The sequence below is a fragment of the Pongo pygmaeus genome, chromosome 1 (genome assembly GCF_028885625.2).
Source record: "Pongo pygmaeus isolate AG05252 chromosome 1, NHGRI_mPonPyg2-v2.0_pri, whole genome shotgun sequence".
In the NCBI taxonomy this organism is placed as follows: domain Eukaryota; kingdom Metazoa; phylum Chordata; class Mammalia; order Primates; family Hominidae; genus Pongo; species Pongo pygmaeus.
The window spans coordinates 131,984,763-131,999,878 of NC_072373.2; the positions used below are offsets into that span (position 1 = coordinate 131,984,763).

The following is a 15,116-nucleotide window of genomic DNA, read 5'->3' on the forward strand; positions in this document are numbered from 1 at the left end:
AACTGAGACCTGAAATATTAGGTTAGTTACTACCAGTCTGAATTCAATACAATAAATCTGAGTTCTCAAGATATCTCTTTTACTGCCTGCTTTCAGATCCTTGCTCTTCTGCTTACCAACTGTTATAATCTTGGTCAAGTAAATAAATCTTCCCAATCCTTACTTTCCTTCTCTGTAAAATGAGAAACTATTGTAGTACCTAATCCATAGGATTGCAGTGGAAATTAAATGAGAAAATGACGGTAAAGGTTGCAACACAGCACCTGGCAACGAATAAGCACTCAACACATGTTAGTTTTTATTGTTATAATTGCGATTTTATCCTCAGGAGGAGCTGCAACTCTTTACGACCTGTTCAGATCTCCTGGATTGATGAACACAGAGGAAAGATACCAGATCCCTCTTCATTTCAGCCCCATCCCCTTACTTATTAGCAGTTCAAAGATTCTGTCATCCATCTGAAAATACCAAATAAAACAGACGCCATTTTAAAAGATTGTCTCGTGGATCCTGCCTAGATAGAACAAACTAATTCCAGGGACAGTAAAAAAAAGTCCTTTGGCTTCTTTCCCCAGAAGAGTGTGTGAAGAAAGTAGAAGCAAATATTAATAGTACTGATCACTTACTAGACCTATCTACACTTATTTTTTGCCTAAGCTTTTGAATTTTTTTTTAAACTATTATTCTCTAAAGACAGTAAACATCCAGAGGCAACAGACTTTACTAAAAGTCACAATAATCATAGCATACTATGCCCATCTCTAACTCAAGGCTGCCTGAGTAGAAAGAAACATTGTGATTTCTAACAACCTTTTCCTGAGAACAGAGAAGCATACAGCCTATTTCACTGTATCACTCAAAGCATATAGCCTATTTCAAGGTTAAACTAATTTCAAAACGCCATACAAAACTAAGTCATGAATTGTCTAGATAAACAAAACAATCACTTCCCCAGTTCCATAGTGAGGGGTGGGAACACAGGAAACCTCGCAGAAATGGATGACTCTCTCTCTCCTTCTCAGTATAAGAATGAAAACTTTTCGGCCCATGCTAGGACTTGGGACTGAAAGTAGGATTCACACTCAGATACGGGAGGAAGGGTTAAATTAAGAGGAATCTGTCTTCCTTTACCCTCCCTCTCCCCAATTCACAGAATAATTATTGGTTTCTACAACCTGAAATATTAGTAAACATTTCCTCCAATAGCTAAGGAAATGCTTCCAGAAACATGCACATCGGTAGTACTCTTCCAGACTGGCAAGTGTGGGTTTGAAGTGTGTGTGTGTGTGTGTGTGTGTGTGTGTGAGAGAGAGAGAGAGAGAGAGAGAGAGAGATTTTGATGCTTGGAAAACATGTTCTAAAAAGCGGCCATAATTTCTTTTTCAGGGGGGGGCCCTTTTGGCTCCTTCAGACCTCAGCCCAGAGAACCAGAGAAGGGTCAGAAACGCACGAGGGAGAGGCTGAACTCACACTTACCTTTGACCAGTAGACGAGGTGAGAGTGGGGTTTGGCGCTTTGTTTGTTTTTGTTTTGTTTTCTGTTGCTTTTAGCACGCCCCCAGCGCCAGGGCGCTGGAGGGTGGAGGCGGGTCCGGGCTGGGCAGCGCCCGCGGGGCGGAGGGGACCGAGCAGGCCGCCGCGCCTGCCGCGTCCGGCCAGCAGGGGGCTCCGGCGCTCTTCTCCGGGCGTATTGGGCTCCGCCCGGGCGGCCCGGGACTCGGGCAAGGCAGGGGATCTGGTGAAGGGAGGACCAGGGGAGGAAGGCGAGAGCTGGAGAGAGACAAACGCGGGTGAGCCGCACAGCGGGGTTCCCCAAGAGCCAGCGGAGCCTTCTCGGAGCTGCTTAAGACATGACAAATCCTGGAGGAGCCAGGCGTTTTCGTGAACGGGGTCTGAGCCTCCGCCTTACCAAGGCTCCCGAGTCCCGCGGGGCCGTCTTGCTCCGGCCTCCAGCCCAGGGCGCCCTTGGCCCGACGGGCAGCCGTCCTCGCGAGGGCGTTAGGGAGTGAGCCGTGGTCCCTGGCCCAAACTTGGGAGGACAGCAGAGAGCGTGGCCAGGGCTGCGGGGAGAGCGGTGACTCCCACGCCCCCGCGACCGCACCAACCGCGCCTCGCGCTTCTGGAGCGGCAAAGCGCAGGCCCACTTAGGAGAGGCAACGGTGTGGCTATGGATGTCCTGTGTAACCACACCTTTGCTTTGGCTTCGTTTCCTCGATCTGAAATCCAAGGTGGTGGTTGATTTTTTCGCTCTCCTACTCTCCCAGAGGAGGCCCCGGTCCGAGCCAGCGCTGGCGGGCTGCGGCTGCTGAAACTAGAGTTCCTGTGGCCAGAATGGTGCCCCTTGCCCGCTCCAGGGCTTCAGAGAAGTGCGAGCCTGGCCCGGGGCCAAGGTGGCCGGCCTGCCCCGCCAAGGCGCGCTGGGCCTGGAGACTTTGCGCTCTTCACTTCGCCAGACGAGAGTTTAGCCCGGGGCCCGTCCGCGACACCTGGCCTCCGGCGGTTTTCGGGACCCTCTCTCAAAACTGCGCGAGCGCTGAGATCACTCTGGTATTAGCTCCCTTTAGATGAGGAAGGCATTGTATCTTTCTAAGGGGGTCTCTCAGACCTAAGTTATTTTGGTCTGCAGTGGTAGTAATGGCCTTAAATTTGTTTAAACTTACTGCCCACGACACCCGCTCCCCAAATCCCCCCACACCCACACGGTACGCTCCAACACGGCCACCACCACTCCCACTCCATTTGCATTTGAAAACCTCTGGAAACATAAGCGCTTTCAGGATGAACTCTCTCTCCCTCTCTCTCTCTTTCGCTCTCTCTCTCTCACTCTCTCTCTCTCTCTCTCTCTCACACACACACACACACACACACACACACACACAGCCCGCCAAGTGGAAACTGAGTTGAGTCATAGGATGCATATGAATAGGATTGGATGGTCCTTTGCTTCTGCGGATAAGAATGTTTAATAACCCAGGATTCCGGCAATAACAGCATTACAGGGTTTCTAGAACTCTGTTCTGATCCTTTAGAAACTATTAGAACAATAGTAATGATAGTAGGAGGAGAAGTAGGACTATGTTTTTCAAGGCACTTGCAAGCAATCTGCTACATCGTTTATGGGAGAACTTAAAAATATTCTCCTTGATTAAGACTCACAGGTCAAATATCATCTCTCTTTTCTGGATGCTAATTAAAAGCAACTCTGTTCTTAGGTATTTGACAGTCATTTGAATCAAGATACTTGAAAATTTCTGACTCAATAGCAATGTGCTTCAGTACACACAATCAAGTATAATCATATATATGTGAGATATGACTTTGAAGAGGAGATGACTTTTAAAAAAAAAAAAACGCATACTCAAAGACAGAAATGGCTGCTGCAGGCAACCAGTCACTGTTCTGGCTACAATATATTTGCGCAATTAATAGTCTCACAGCCTAGTCCAAATCCCCTCTTTACTTGGAGCAGGAGTGTTAATGAACTCTAGATGCAAAGCTCTTAATGTATAGATGTAGTGTCCTCTTGAAATTTAACAGGCTTTGAAAATGTAATAAAACAGATAAGTATTCAGGTTATTTTTAGTTTGTGTTGGCTTGCTGTGTTTTTAATATTGTTTAAAATATGACACAGTTATCCCCAGTTCCTATCCCACATGTCCATTCTGGAGGATCCAGAAAACATATTAGTAGTTAGGGTAACAAAAAATCCTGCAAAAAAGACCCAAGTTTTGCCACTAAACTTTAAGTCTTTATTGAGCATTTCATAATAGCTTTAAAAAAACAAAGTGCAGTTCATGTTTCTAGCTACTTTCATACAATGTTGAAATAATACTTCTATAATTTGACTAAGTAAGATTCTTATTGATTGCTAATTTGGTGTTAGAATTGATTATATTTCACATAATGATATCCCACTGCTCAATGGGATGAATATTTATATAATAGGGAAATACCATTGCTGGTTTCTTTACAACTCAGTGTGAATAGCCACATCGTTGACTTCCAAAGAATAAAAGACTCTTTCCATAAACCTTCTGAAGTCGTTTCTATAAACTTGCTCCACTTTCTAATATTGTGAAAGAGTTGATGTAATTTAATTTCTATTCTGTCAATTATAAATTTATTTCCTCTTGACAAGGTGCCCTATTTGGAAAAGTTGATTGTGGGAAATGATGATAGTATAGCAGGAATATGGAGGATGAAATAATGTTTCATTTTATAATCAAGAGAAACGGTGTAATTGACCTCATCATATCAGGAGCAGGGAGAATCTGAAACAGTTTGATTTGCATGCACTTCATTGAGTCTACCAAAAGCATACTGATATCAAATTGCCCAGGGCTATATATTTATTATTGAGAATTCATAATTCCAATTCTGTTACATTTTTTTTTTAATTTTGCTGGATCTTGTGGAATAAGGATAAGGGAAGATGAAGAAAACTATACTAAATGTGTCAAAATGCTCCTTGTATCACAACAAAGTGGATGGTTTACTCAATGCAGCTAAATTCTCAGAAGAAAAACTGAAATCACGTCTTTAAAGAGCATTTTTCTTAATGTACTACCTATCTGTAAATAAATAGTTTAAACCATAATGAAAGCAAACTTAAAAAGTTGACTCTAGTTAAATATTGGGAGAGACTGAGTAACCTGACTACCATCAATTTCTTGAGGACTTGGCCAAATTCTGCCTGCACTTTCAGCCTAACCTGCAGGGGGCAATAGCTTGACACGAATGACAACAAAGGCTGCTGAACTATTAGACTTGAATATCTGACTATGACCCTGGAATGTTGTGTAGGTTGGAAGAGTGCTTAATTAATGTATGTTGAAACAAAAGATCAGGTAAATTGTTTGATTTGTCTTCAAGCTATATTTTTAGACTAATTTAATTCATAACTGTTAGGTTTTTTTTTTCCTTGAAGAGATTATCAAAGTTTTAGGAGACAGATTCATCTTTAGAATTTTCCTGAACACTAATTGTTTACTATGGAATTTATGTAATGTATGTTACCAAAGAAAAGACAGCAGAATCAAAATGACTATAGTTTTCAGTGTTCAAATGGATGACAAAATCAGAGGAAATATGGAATTTTTAGATATATTTAATAAAAGATTGTCAAATATCTAGATAATAAACTCTATTTCAATGTTTTTTAAACCTATAACTCTAAATGGGTGGGGGGCAGTCATCCCATTGTTTGCAATATGTCTTCTTTCCATATATCAAACATTATTTTTTAAAACTGGTTTAAACTTAAAATCATGATCAACAATTAGTGAGTTATCTCTTTTATTGCTATATATTTTTCTATTACCAGTGGAATAGAATTTACTGGCTATTGATAATCCACACTCTCTTTTTTCCTCCTTCTTGGTATTTCCACTCCCTCCCCCATCCGTATATATCCCCATCAACTGATCTGGGAAGACTGGAAACAGACCAAAAGGGGTTTTGGCTAGAGAGAGTAATTAGAGAATTAGAAAGGAAAACTCTTCTCATCTCCTCACTGCAATCATACTAAATGTTCATTATGTCAATTTTAAATGATACAAAATGCCTTCCCCAAAAGGCATCCTGGTTTTAAGAAGTCAAAAGAGTACCTGGCATTAAACAACCTTGAATCAATCCTGGTGGGATTAACTGGACTGAGTTTCTGTATACTGCACATGCTATGGATCTACTTTGATCACAGTAAGGAAAAAAATGATAATAGATTTTTTTTAAAAGAATTGCTGCACAGGAGTGTTCCGTTTCTTTTATATGGCAGAGTTTGATCTTGATAAAAACCTTTTAAAACATCCTTTTCCCCCCACTATGGTAAAGAGATCATATCTGTTTTTGCTTTTCTTTAAGAAAAGAAAATGGGGATTGCTTACACGGGGAAAGAAAATTTTATTCTCCAACACCCCCTCCCATTCTACTAAACCATTTTAGTCGACATATGTTTGTTATCAGAGAGAGGTGCTGTGAACACACAGCCATTTTCTTAGCAGCTTTTTGACTGTATGTTACCATAGTCCCACAAGGCATTGGTCTTTTCCCATTGGGAAGTCATGAATAAGAGACTATGAAGCTTGCACGTCAGATCTTCCTCAATTAATCCACCATTAGCATGTTTGGGATCCACTACTGGATGGTTAACAGCAGCTTTTGTAACTGTACGCCGACCATATCCAATTATGCTCTGCTAAAAATGAACTCTTTGCAGACCAACCCTCTCGGCTGTCAGTGTTTTCCGTTTTCCTATTTTAACGTTTGTGTATAGTGGCAGGCGACAGATGGTGTAGATCAGATCGATTTGATTGCATTAGATGATTTTTTCCCTACCCCACTCCTTTCTGGAAGCTCGCATCAGCTGAAGGCTATCGCCTGGGACTCCTCGGAAGCATGAGCAAGCCGCCACCACGCGAAGGCACTGGGGCACAGCCAGCGCGAGGCGCCGAGGTCCCTTCCCAGGGCTTGTTAACACTGTAACCCAGCACTCGGAGAGAAGAAGCAGCTCCCACTGCCCAGAGCCTACCTCACTGCACATCAGATGACTCCCTGGCTTCTACACACAGTTGGAGTTCCTCTTGAAACCTGGATTTAGAGGGTAAGCACTTCAATCGAGATGGATTTGTGACAGTTACTTTGCCATACAGCAAGACAAATCTCAGCAAACGTAAAGGATGTAGGATGTATGGGAGAGGGAGACTATGTTTACATCGAAAAATGTGTTTCTTTTTGTCTGAGAACGAGAGTATTATTCAGTAGAGATGTGTATACTCTTTTTCCATTGACTGTAAGAGTCGACTACCACCCTCCTCCCGATTTTTTCTCTCTCCTTGGTGTTTCCCCCTTTCTACTTGAGAGGGAAGGAGAGAGGGAGAGGGAGGGAGTCAAGGGGGAAGAGGGGGGGGAGAGAGAGAGAGGCATTTCAGCTTTAGCTTAATTAGCTTATTTCCTCAAACCGATTGCTTTGTCGCGTTTCTTTATGTATTTTTGGTTGCAAATTGCGAAGCGATTAACTGGGATGGGTGTTGGAGTGTGGGGGATAGCATAGGAAAGTACTGGGAACCGTCAGTCAGTCGCGGTGGCCTTGAGAGATCAAAAGGTGCTGAAAGCCCCCTGCCCGCAAAACACACCTCTAGTTATTGGGGCGCGAGAGAAATGTAGATTCTAATAAACATGGCTTGCAGGAGTCGATGAACAAAGGTACTTAATGCGGACCTAAGCCTCCGCTGATATTGTTCCGCTAGCAGTATCTAAATATTCAAAAGCGAAGTGTAAGTTGATCAACAAACGCCCTGATGGTATTGGGCTTTTTCCCTTTTCTGTTTTTGTGTGGAGGGTGGAGAAGGGGGGGAGGGTGGATGGGTGGGGGAAATCCGACAGCTTAAGGAGGCTTGAATTGAATATGCACCCAGCGGCAGTGGTCTCGTAGGAAATGGTGTTCTCGTAAGTCAGGCTGCCCCGCTCAAGCACGAGAGAGAGCTTTGGTTAGAGCTCAGAGCGTCAGTTCTGCTGCGAGTGCTGCCGGCAGTCGGCCCGGGTTGAGCTGTCCACTCGTCCAGGTGCTGAAGCTGGTGGAACATTGGGTAGGTAGGGAAAAGGCTGGCACTGCTACTTGGGTAGAAAGAAAGCATATCAACTGCGTTGTTCTAGTTTCTTAAAGCGTGTGAGTCTGTGGGTCAGTGTGTGTATATATTTTATTTTAATTGTGAGGAAGCAAAACTGAAGGAGACTACTTGGAAAGCATTGAAAAGCTGTGTGGGTATTTATGCTGTGATTCTGATGCCCTGTGTATTGGGGTGTGTGTGTGTGTGTGTGCCTCCCTTGACCATCCTTTTGAGTTTAAAACGTTCCATTTAGTAAATCCAAGCCTATCTGTATAGTGTGTTTCTTGTTTTCCTTTTAATATTAGTTGAGATTTAAATAGAAGAGTGCAGAAGCAAATGTACACTTTGCTCATAGACTATTGCATTACTTTCCCTAAGGGCTTTTGTTTCTAGGAGTTCAAGCTGAAGAGAACCTGTCAGCTTTCTGAATTTTTTTTTGTCTAGCACCAGAGAAAAGCTCCACTTTATACCTATGTTAGGTAACAGCAGAAAATAGTGCTTATTTATTTGTTTTATTGGTATCTGTCTTTTTGTAAGTGGTGTACTTAACAGTTATCTGAAAATAATGTAACACAGTCTGGTAGTTGGGCTATATTGGTTTTCTTTCTGGTTATTTTAGGTTCAGACATTATATATTAAGCATCTATTCATAAAACCTAGAATTCATGTTGATTTTTCCATCTGTAAGTTTAACATGTCAAGAAAATGATGAGTTGGTGTGCCTGGAGAAGTATTATAATTTTTTTAAAAATAAGAGCAAACACAACCTAAGCACCTTAAATTGCAACCAGGTCAGTTAGAGATGAGTTGTGGTAGTGGGAGAGATTCTGTTATATAATTACTCCTTGATGAAGAGCTATTTGCACTTACATAATTTGGGAAATCATAATGTCTATTGCCATGTTTCCATATTCCCCCCCATTCCCCTTACATGGATGTACTTTCATGTATTTGAGAGTAAAGGGGAAAGCAAATTGAGAACTTTCTAATGAAGCTACACCATGTCTTGGGTAGTGACGTTGCACTTGTCCATTTTATTTAGTGAACAATAAACCCCCATTATCAGAATATCCACTGCAGGATCTTAAGACAAAGCTTTTCCAGTAAGAGCCATATTGATCATCAAAGAATCACAGAGATTCTCTCTCTGAATGCCAAAATTACAGTCACTTTGCAAATGAGTTTTTATTGGCTTTTTCTTCTTAAAATAATTTTTATGAACACAGAGCTTCAAAGGTTTTTCTGTAGAGGTGTCCACAACAGCTGTACAGCAATGCATTTATAGTATATGTTTTAAAAGTGTGCTATGAAATTAAACATTGTGGTGATACAAAATGATGCTTAAATCATAGAAAGTCTACCAGCTTGTCAACTCAGTGAGTTTTGACACTATGGAAAATGGGTTTAATTATTGTATGCCTTGAAGCTTTTTTTTGCTTTAAAAATCATTATGTTGTATAGCTCTAAGGCCTTCAAAGGAAAAATGCCTATTTTTGTACATCTATAAGTATTTGATTTCAAGTAGTAAATTGAATGAGTGTTTATTTTCCATGATCTTGGGCTTGAGAAAAATGCATTTCCAAAACACACTACTGAAAATTTCACCCATGCATGACCTATCTTTATTTAAGCCTCACTTCTTCCCAAAGCCGTCTAGGCAAATATATTTGTATTTGTGTGGGTAACTATTCATGTCTCTTACAGGGTTCCCTGGCTGCCATGGCACTCAATCAAACCACCTAGAGTGGACTGACCGAGACCAGACTGGGTACCAAGCAGAGAAGTGCAGAGGAAAGCACTGGGAGAGCACCAGGTAAACTGAAGGTTACTTGTCACTCCCACTTGTGCCCAAAGAGCCTTGCCACATCTTCCCTCCTCACTGGAAAGACAGCACTCTTCTGTGTTAAGTATTTGGTTTTGTGATTTGTCTTTCAGAATTGGAAATGGAGCGGCCATTTGGATTTGGGCAGGAAGCAGCCGAGCACAGCTTTGGATCCTTCTTTAGGGAAATCGAGTTATGGATTTATGGTCCCGGTCAAGCTCAGCCCATCCCCAGCCAGGGGCGGGCTCAGCGAGCAGCAAGAGTTCTGGTGGCGGCGGCGGCGGCAGTAGCAGCGGCAGCGGTAGCAGCGGCAGCGGCAGCTTGGTCCTCTGACTCTCTTCGGTGACGGGTATTCTTGGGTGGATAATACGGATTACGTTGTTATTGCTTAAGAATACGCGTAGTCGAGGAGAGTACCAGCGGCAGGGGGGCAGCGGCCGCCCTCCCCAGCCCACCAGCTGGCCACTAAACGCCCGTGGTTGCCAAGGTAGCACTTTCTTGTTCTTTTCATTTCCTCGGGTGTTTTCGCACTGGTTCCACCAGAAAGGCTGTGCGCTGCGCCTCTGGTGACCAGGACTGGAAAATGGGTTCGCGCAGGGGGCGGGGGGCGAGGTGAAGGGGATGGGCGGGGAGCGGAAGGGGGTACGTTCCCCCGAGCCTGCGGGCGGTTCGGCGTTCCCAGTCCGCTCCTCTCCTCTCCACGGTGGGGTGCGGCTGGGGGGAGAGACGGGGACGGGGCGATTTTCTAAAGTTGGGAACGACTGAAAGGCCTTGAGCAGTTTGGGAGCGTCGCGAGTGAGGCGCCGAAGCTGGGCAGAGGGTCGCTGGGGGCTGCCTCCGCAGAAAGGGCGTGTCCGTGGGCGAAGGTGCCCCCGCAAGCCTGCGGAAGCGCGTGACTTCGCGAATCCCGGGCCCGGGGCGGTGCCGGAGCCCCACCCCCGGCCGGCCGCGCCGCTCCGCAACCAGACTTGGCGGCCGAGCTGGGGAGGGGGCGGGGGCCCGGGGGCTGGGTCCCCGCGGAACTTCCAGATCGGAAGTGTGGCGGGTCTCTCAGGAACGCATATTTTCTTTTCGGATTCTCGGAGAAGGGGTGGAGAAACAGGATGGGAATCGGATTGGTTGCAGTGTGGCACAGACCTGGAACCTTCCTGAAAGAGGTTGGGGCAGGCAGTGACTGTTCAGACGTCCAATCTCTTTGGGACACCTCTTCAGCTCTGTCTTCCCTGCCTCTGCCTTTAGGACGAGTCTCAAACACCAACAAACTCAAGGCACGTTCCCCCTCTCAGGTCAGCTGCGAAGGGATGGGAGCAAGAGAGAGCCTCTCCCTCCTTCTACTTAGAGTTTTTGTTTGTTTGTTTGTTTGTTTCAAATATTAATGGACGATAAAACAACACGGATTCGTCACCTCCTAGCGAAGAGGAAGCCACCGCCACCACACCCCTCAAGCATGCCCGGGCACTCCTGGGGACATTCGGACGTGGCAGGAGTTGGCATGCCCAAGATGGAGCTGGGAAGGATGACCCAGAGTGGAAGGCGTGGGCTGAGGCTCCAGGTCTCAGCTCTTGCCAGCGTCGGACTACACAGCTTTACCAGCTTTGCACCTTGCCTTTCCTTCTTGTGAGGCATCTGGGACCGTCCTATCAAGGCGCTTCAAAGGTGGAAGGACAGTGCTGGGGACAAGAACGTACCAGGCTCCCAGAAGATTCCACTAGTGCGGCCAAACACTAAGACCAGGTTTCCTCCCTGCGTGGTGGTCGTTGGTTGTGCACGGGCCGCGCACGAAGACTGAATGCCTGAGAAATGGAAACTGCAGGAGAAAAATCAAATAAACTTAGAGGCCTGTGAAGCTCTCCCTGTCGTCGCTCTGGGACCGCTGTAAGCTGAGCTGCATCTCAGATACCTTCTCCACCTGGAGGATGGGCCTTTCTTAGGCACGAAGTGCGTGTGCCCCACTGGGCTCTTGCCCACAAGAGCAGTCTGAACCCTGGAGAGGCTGACACAGAGGTGTCTTGAAGGAAGCAGGCACACTCTCATGCTTCTCCACCTAGGGTTTCGCCTTTCTTCTAATATTTAGGATTCCCAGTGAAGGGTACTCCACACACACCCTCTCCCTACCCCTAATCTCACCCCATTGTGTCTGATCCCACAATTACTCCCAGGGTATCTATACTCACAGCTTTTGCGCTCAAAGAACATTATCGTCTGCGGGGAACGGGTGGAGCCCTTCTCAGAAGCTCCCGGGGGCGAGTCCATTTTAAGAATGAGTTGAAGTAGGAAAGAAAACACAGATGCTGTCTTTGCATTCGACATTCTATCACCAGCAAGAGAATATGTAACTCCTGTTCTTTCCTTCATTATTCCATGAATTACCTTTTTTCTCTAGGGATCCACCAGTTGGTGATTTAGGGCTTTTAAATATTATGCTTGTTACGTATTTAACAAAATGTAATATGTCTACTGGTGGCATTGTTTCCTTGGGAAATTAGAAAAGTAGAAGCTACATACTGTAGTTCCTAGGTGGTCTCTGGAAAGTTGGCCTCATGCTGGTTGGCTAAATAATAAGTGTTTAGGATTTGAAAGGAAGAAAGAGAGCTGAAGGCCTGGTGACAGAGTTTGTGAGAAACAGAAGATGTAACACTCTGGCATTTATTGAGGGGATGAAGAAGAACTTTTGAAAAATAAGCTATTCTATTCAGTTTTGTGCAAATTTATTGCAGTTGCTTCATAGAGGAAGAATAATGTTTAGAATGGAATAATTGCAAATGCTAGTGATGAAATCTAAAGGAAACCTCTACTCATAGTTAACTGAAAGTATTTTTGTTGTTGTTGTTAAGTACTTATCTCATTGCTTTCTTTCCTTTGCAGAATTATTTTCCTATAATAGTTTCCATTAGGTGTCAGTCTGACTGAACTGGTTCTTATTTAAGTTAGGGGTGAAAATGTTCCCTCATCAGACCTTTTAAGATAAGAAAGTGGGAAAAATTAAAACTTTATTAAGTTGAAATTACTGGAGTTAATTTTTATTGTAACAAGGCAGCTTTTTTCTTCCCAGAAAAAATAATTTTAAATTATGTCGCCACTAGTCAATGACTGCTTTTGCCCTGTCACTGTCCATAGCCATGATTAAAGAAGTACAAAATGCTTGTTTGTGCTTTTCATGCTAGATCCAAGTAGTGTTAAGGAGTCATAATTTTTGGATGGCTTTTCAATTGATATCCTAATACTAGAAGGGTAAGCAGCCTTTTCTAATATTTCTTTTGCTTTACAAAGGTGGTAGAAATTTTTCCTGAAAGAAAGAACATGGATTCAGCTTAAGCTGTTCATTTGACAATACTGAGGGCACAGTAAAGGAAGGAGACAAATTGTGAAAATTACTTTTGTCCACTAGTTTTACTTTAATAAAGCCTGCTTAAATACTCAGAATTTATGAACACAATTTATGACGTATAGGTGGGAGATTTTAGGTCGCCCATTTAAATTTATATAATGTCTATAAATGGTCAATTTTATACTATAATATTCATTAATAAGTATAAGAAACATCATCTTGATTGGTCGTTTGCTACTGAGTCCCAAGTAAGTAGCTTGATAGAAACTGCATTTTTCAGAAAATTTGCTTATTTTATTCTTTGTATTTGTGAATTCTGTTCTGATGTTGTTGCTTGAATAGAATTGTGGGGAGTGGTGATGGTATTCGTGGTTAAAGATCCATAGAGCATCATGACAACCCTATGAACTTTCCCTGAGGCCATTGTGAGCCCTAGAATGATGTGGCTCTTGGTGTCAGAGCAATGCCAATATAGAACGAGAACAGAGGTCCCAGTGAAAGTCCAAGCAAAGGCAAGCAACAATGAAGTAGCATTTTGATGGAAGGAATATTCCAAAAACCCTATTATCAATTTGTGTCTTATTATATTCCACATTAGTCATGAGAAATTTTCAAATGTAAAAATGGACAACAAAATTAGAGATGATGGGTATATTGGGAAACATTTTTGTGTTTTATGTAGGACAGAGGAGAAGTGCTAAGGACATAGAAGGAAAGACAGCATAAGGCCATCACAGTTGTTCACCATCTTGTCAATATGTACAGGTGCAGCTACCATTGTGTCACGGAAATGACAGAATGATGTTCTTACTGTGTTGGAAAGTAGTGTATTCTGCATAGGAGACTTACTGTTTAAAAGTAAATTTCTTTTGGATATATTTTCAGTAAGAAGAAAAAATGTAATAATGACTTCAGAATATTTAAAGACTTTTAAATCATTCAGCTATTGAATTTAGTTATTGATAGCTGTAGAACTATAAACACAAATGCTAAGTAGATTTTAAGCAAATAGCTTTGTAGTACAATTTGTTTTTTAAATGTTTTCAGATTTTTATCTTAGTGCTTATACTTTAAATCATGACTTACAAGTCTTGCGTTTAAGTCTAGAAAACATTTTGCATGATTGTATAAAATAAACATTTTAGTTGAGGAAACACGGCAGTTCATCCAAAAAACATAAGCCAAAAATATATATTGTAATATTTTAAATTTCTTGAAATGTGTTTATTACCCAGTAATTAGTTGAGTTTGTTGAGTGCATCCTAACAATAAAATCAGTGTATCTGTATGTTTGTATTGTTGACCAGCTTAAAAATGTATTACCAACTATATCTTGTGAGTTCTGGGTTCTGTTACATCCTGGCTAATAATAATGTGAGCTAAGCAAGGCAGTCTGATCTTCAACACAATTAAAATATAATACATATGCAAGGGTAAAGACAACACTTCATTTGCTTTATTTGTGGAAAAGCTCTTTGAGACTCATAGTATTTGAAAATATACACATATATAGTAGATCAAGCTAGAACCAAATGTTAAAAACCTATGAGTTCTAAAACATGCAGTTCAAAGATTTTAAATAAGGATTATTGCCTTTATTAATTTAAAATCAATACTGAATCTCATTCCGTTAAATTACAAACTAAAAAAGACATATTGCTGGAATCTATTAATAGTATGTTTTCAGTTCAAATGCAATTTGTATCATAATAGGCTTTTTAAAAAGTTGACAAATTATATTTCAATAGTGACATAATTGCATAATTTGAAAGTAGTGTCTATTTGTAAACTTGAATGATATATGTGTTTTTTTGGAAACACTTTTTCTGAAAAGATTATTTTTATAAAAATGATACATTTTAATTGGAAAGTTGATATTTCTTGCAATTTTGTTTTTAAAATTTGTATTCAATACATGAGTAAGTATTAACTGTTTGAAGCCTATTTTTGTCTCTCTAAGCTAGTGTAGTCAATTTCAATAACTGGTTCAAAGAAGTCTCAAGATAAACTAAAAATTACTGATTTAAAAGAGTTTTTTATGTATCTGCCAAATAGTCCATTAGTTTTTGGATTCCAAGAAGAATGAATGAATGAGTGAATGAATGACTGTCATGCCTACTATTCTGTCAGAAGCAGATACAAGAAAAAGACCTTTTCCTTTGTGATAGAAATATATCATGATAAGACTTCCAAATATCCTGGATTGTTTTACAGATAACTACACAGGAATTAAAGTTATAGAATGATTACTTTATGGATCCAGTTTCATGTAGTTTTTTTTCATAACTGTTATTTATATAGGCTTTGGTGTTTACCGAGACAAAGCAAATTAGAGAATTGAGGCCGTTACACGGAGAAATCTC

The 15,116-nt window shown here is 42.0% G+C and overlaps 1 protein-coding gene and 2 long non-coding RNA genes across 3 annotated transcripts in view; 2 read left to right on the forward strand and 1 right to left on the reverse strand.

The window, feature by feature from the left end:
• LOC134738289 (uncharacterized) overlaps positions 1-2,472 on the reverse strand; it is a 353,382-nt gene extending 350,910 nt beyond the window's left edge. Inside the window, exon 1 of the long non-coding RNA XR_010123968.1 lies at positions 1,477-2,472. This is a non-coding gene — a long non-coding RNA (uncharacterized LOC134738289). The remainder of the gene's footprint in view (positions 1-1,476) is intronic.
• A 3,809-nt stretch (positions 2,473-6,281) lies between these two features.
• Positions 6,282-15,116, forward strand: part of LOC129044184 (uncharacterized) — a 61,923-nt gene continuing 53,088 nt past the window's right edge. Inside the window, exons 1-3 of the long non-coding RNA XR_008504629.2 lie at positions 6,282-6,597; positions 9,308-9,416; positions 9,539-9,912. This is a non-coding gene — a long non-coding RNA (uncharacterized LOC129044184). The remainder of the gene's footprint in view (positions 6,598-9,307; positions 9,417-9,538; positions 9,913-15,116) is intronic.
• LOC129044177 (uncharacterized) lies at positions 10,529-14,034 on the forward strand. Its single transcript, XM_054501891.2, is given in 2 exon segments — positions 10,529-10,766; positions 10,769-14,034. Coding segments are annotated over 2 exon segments (516 nt in total). The 3' UTR covers positions 11,047-14,034.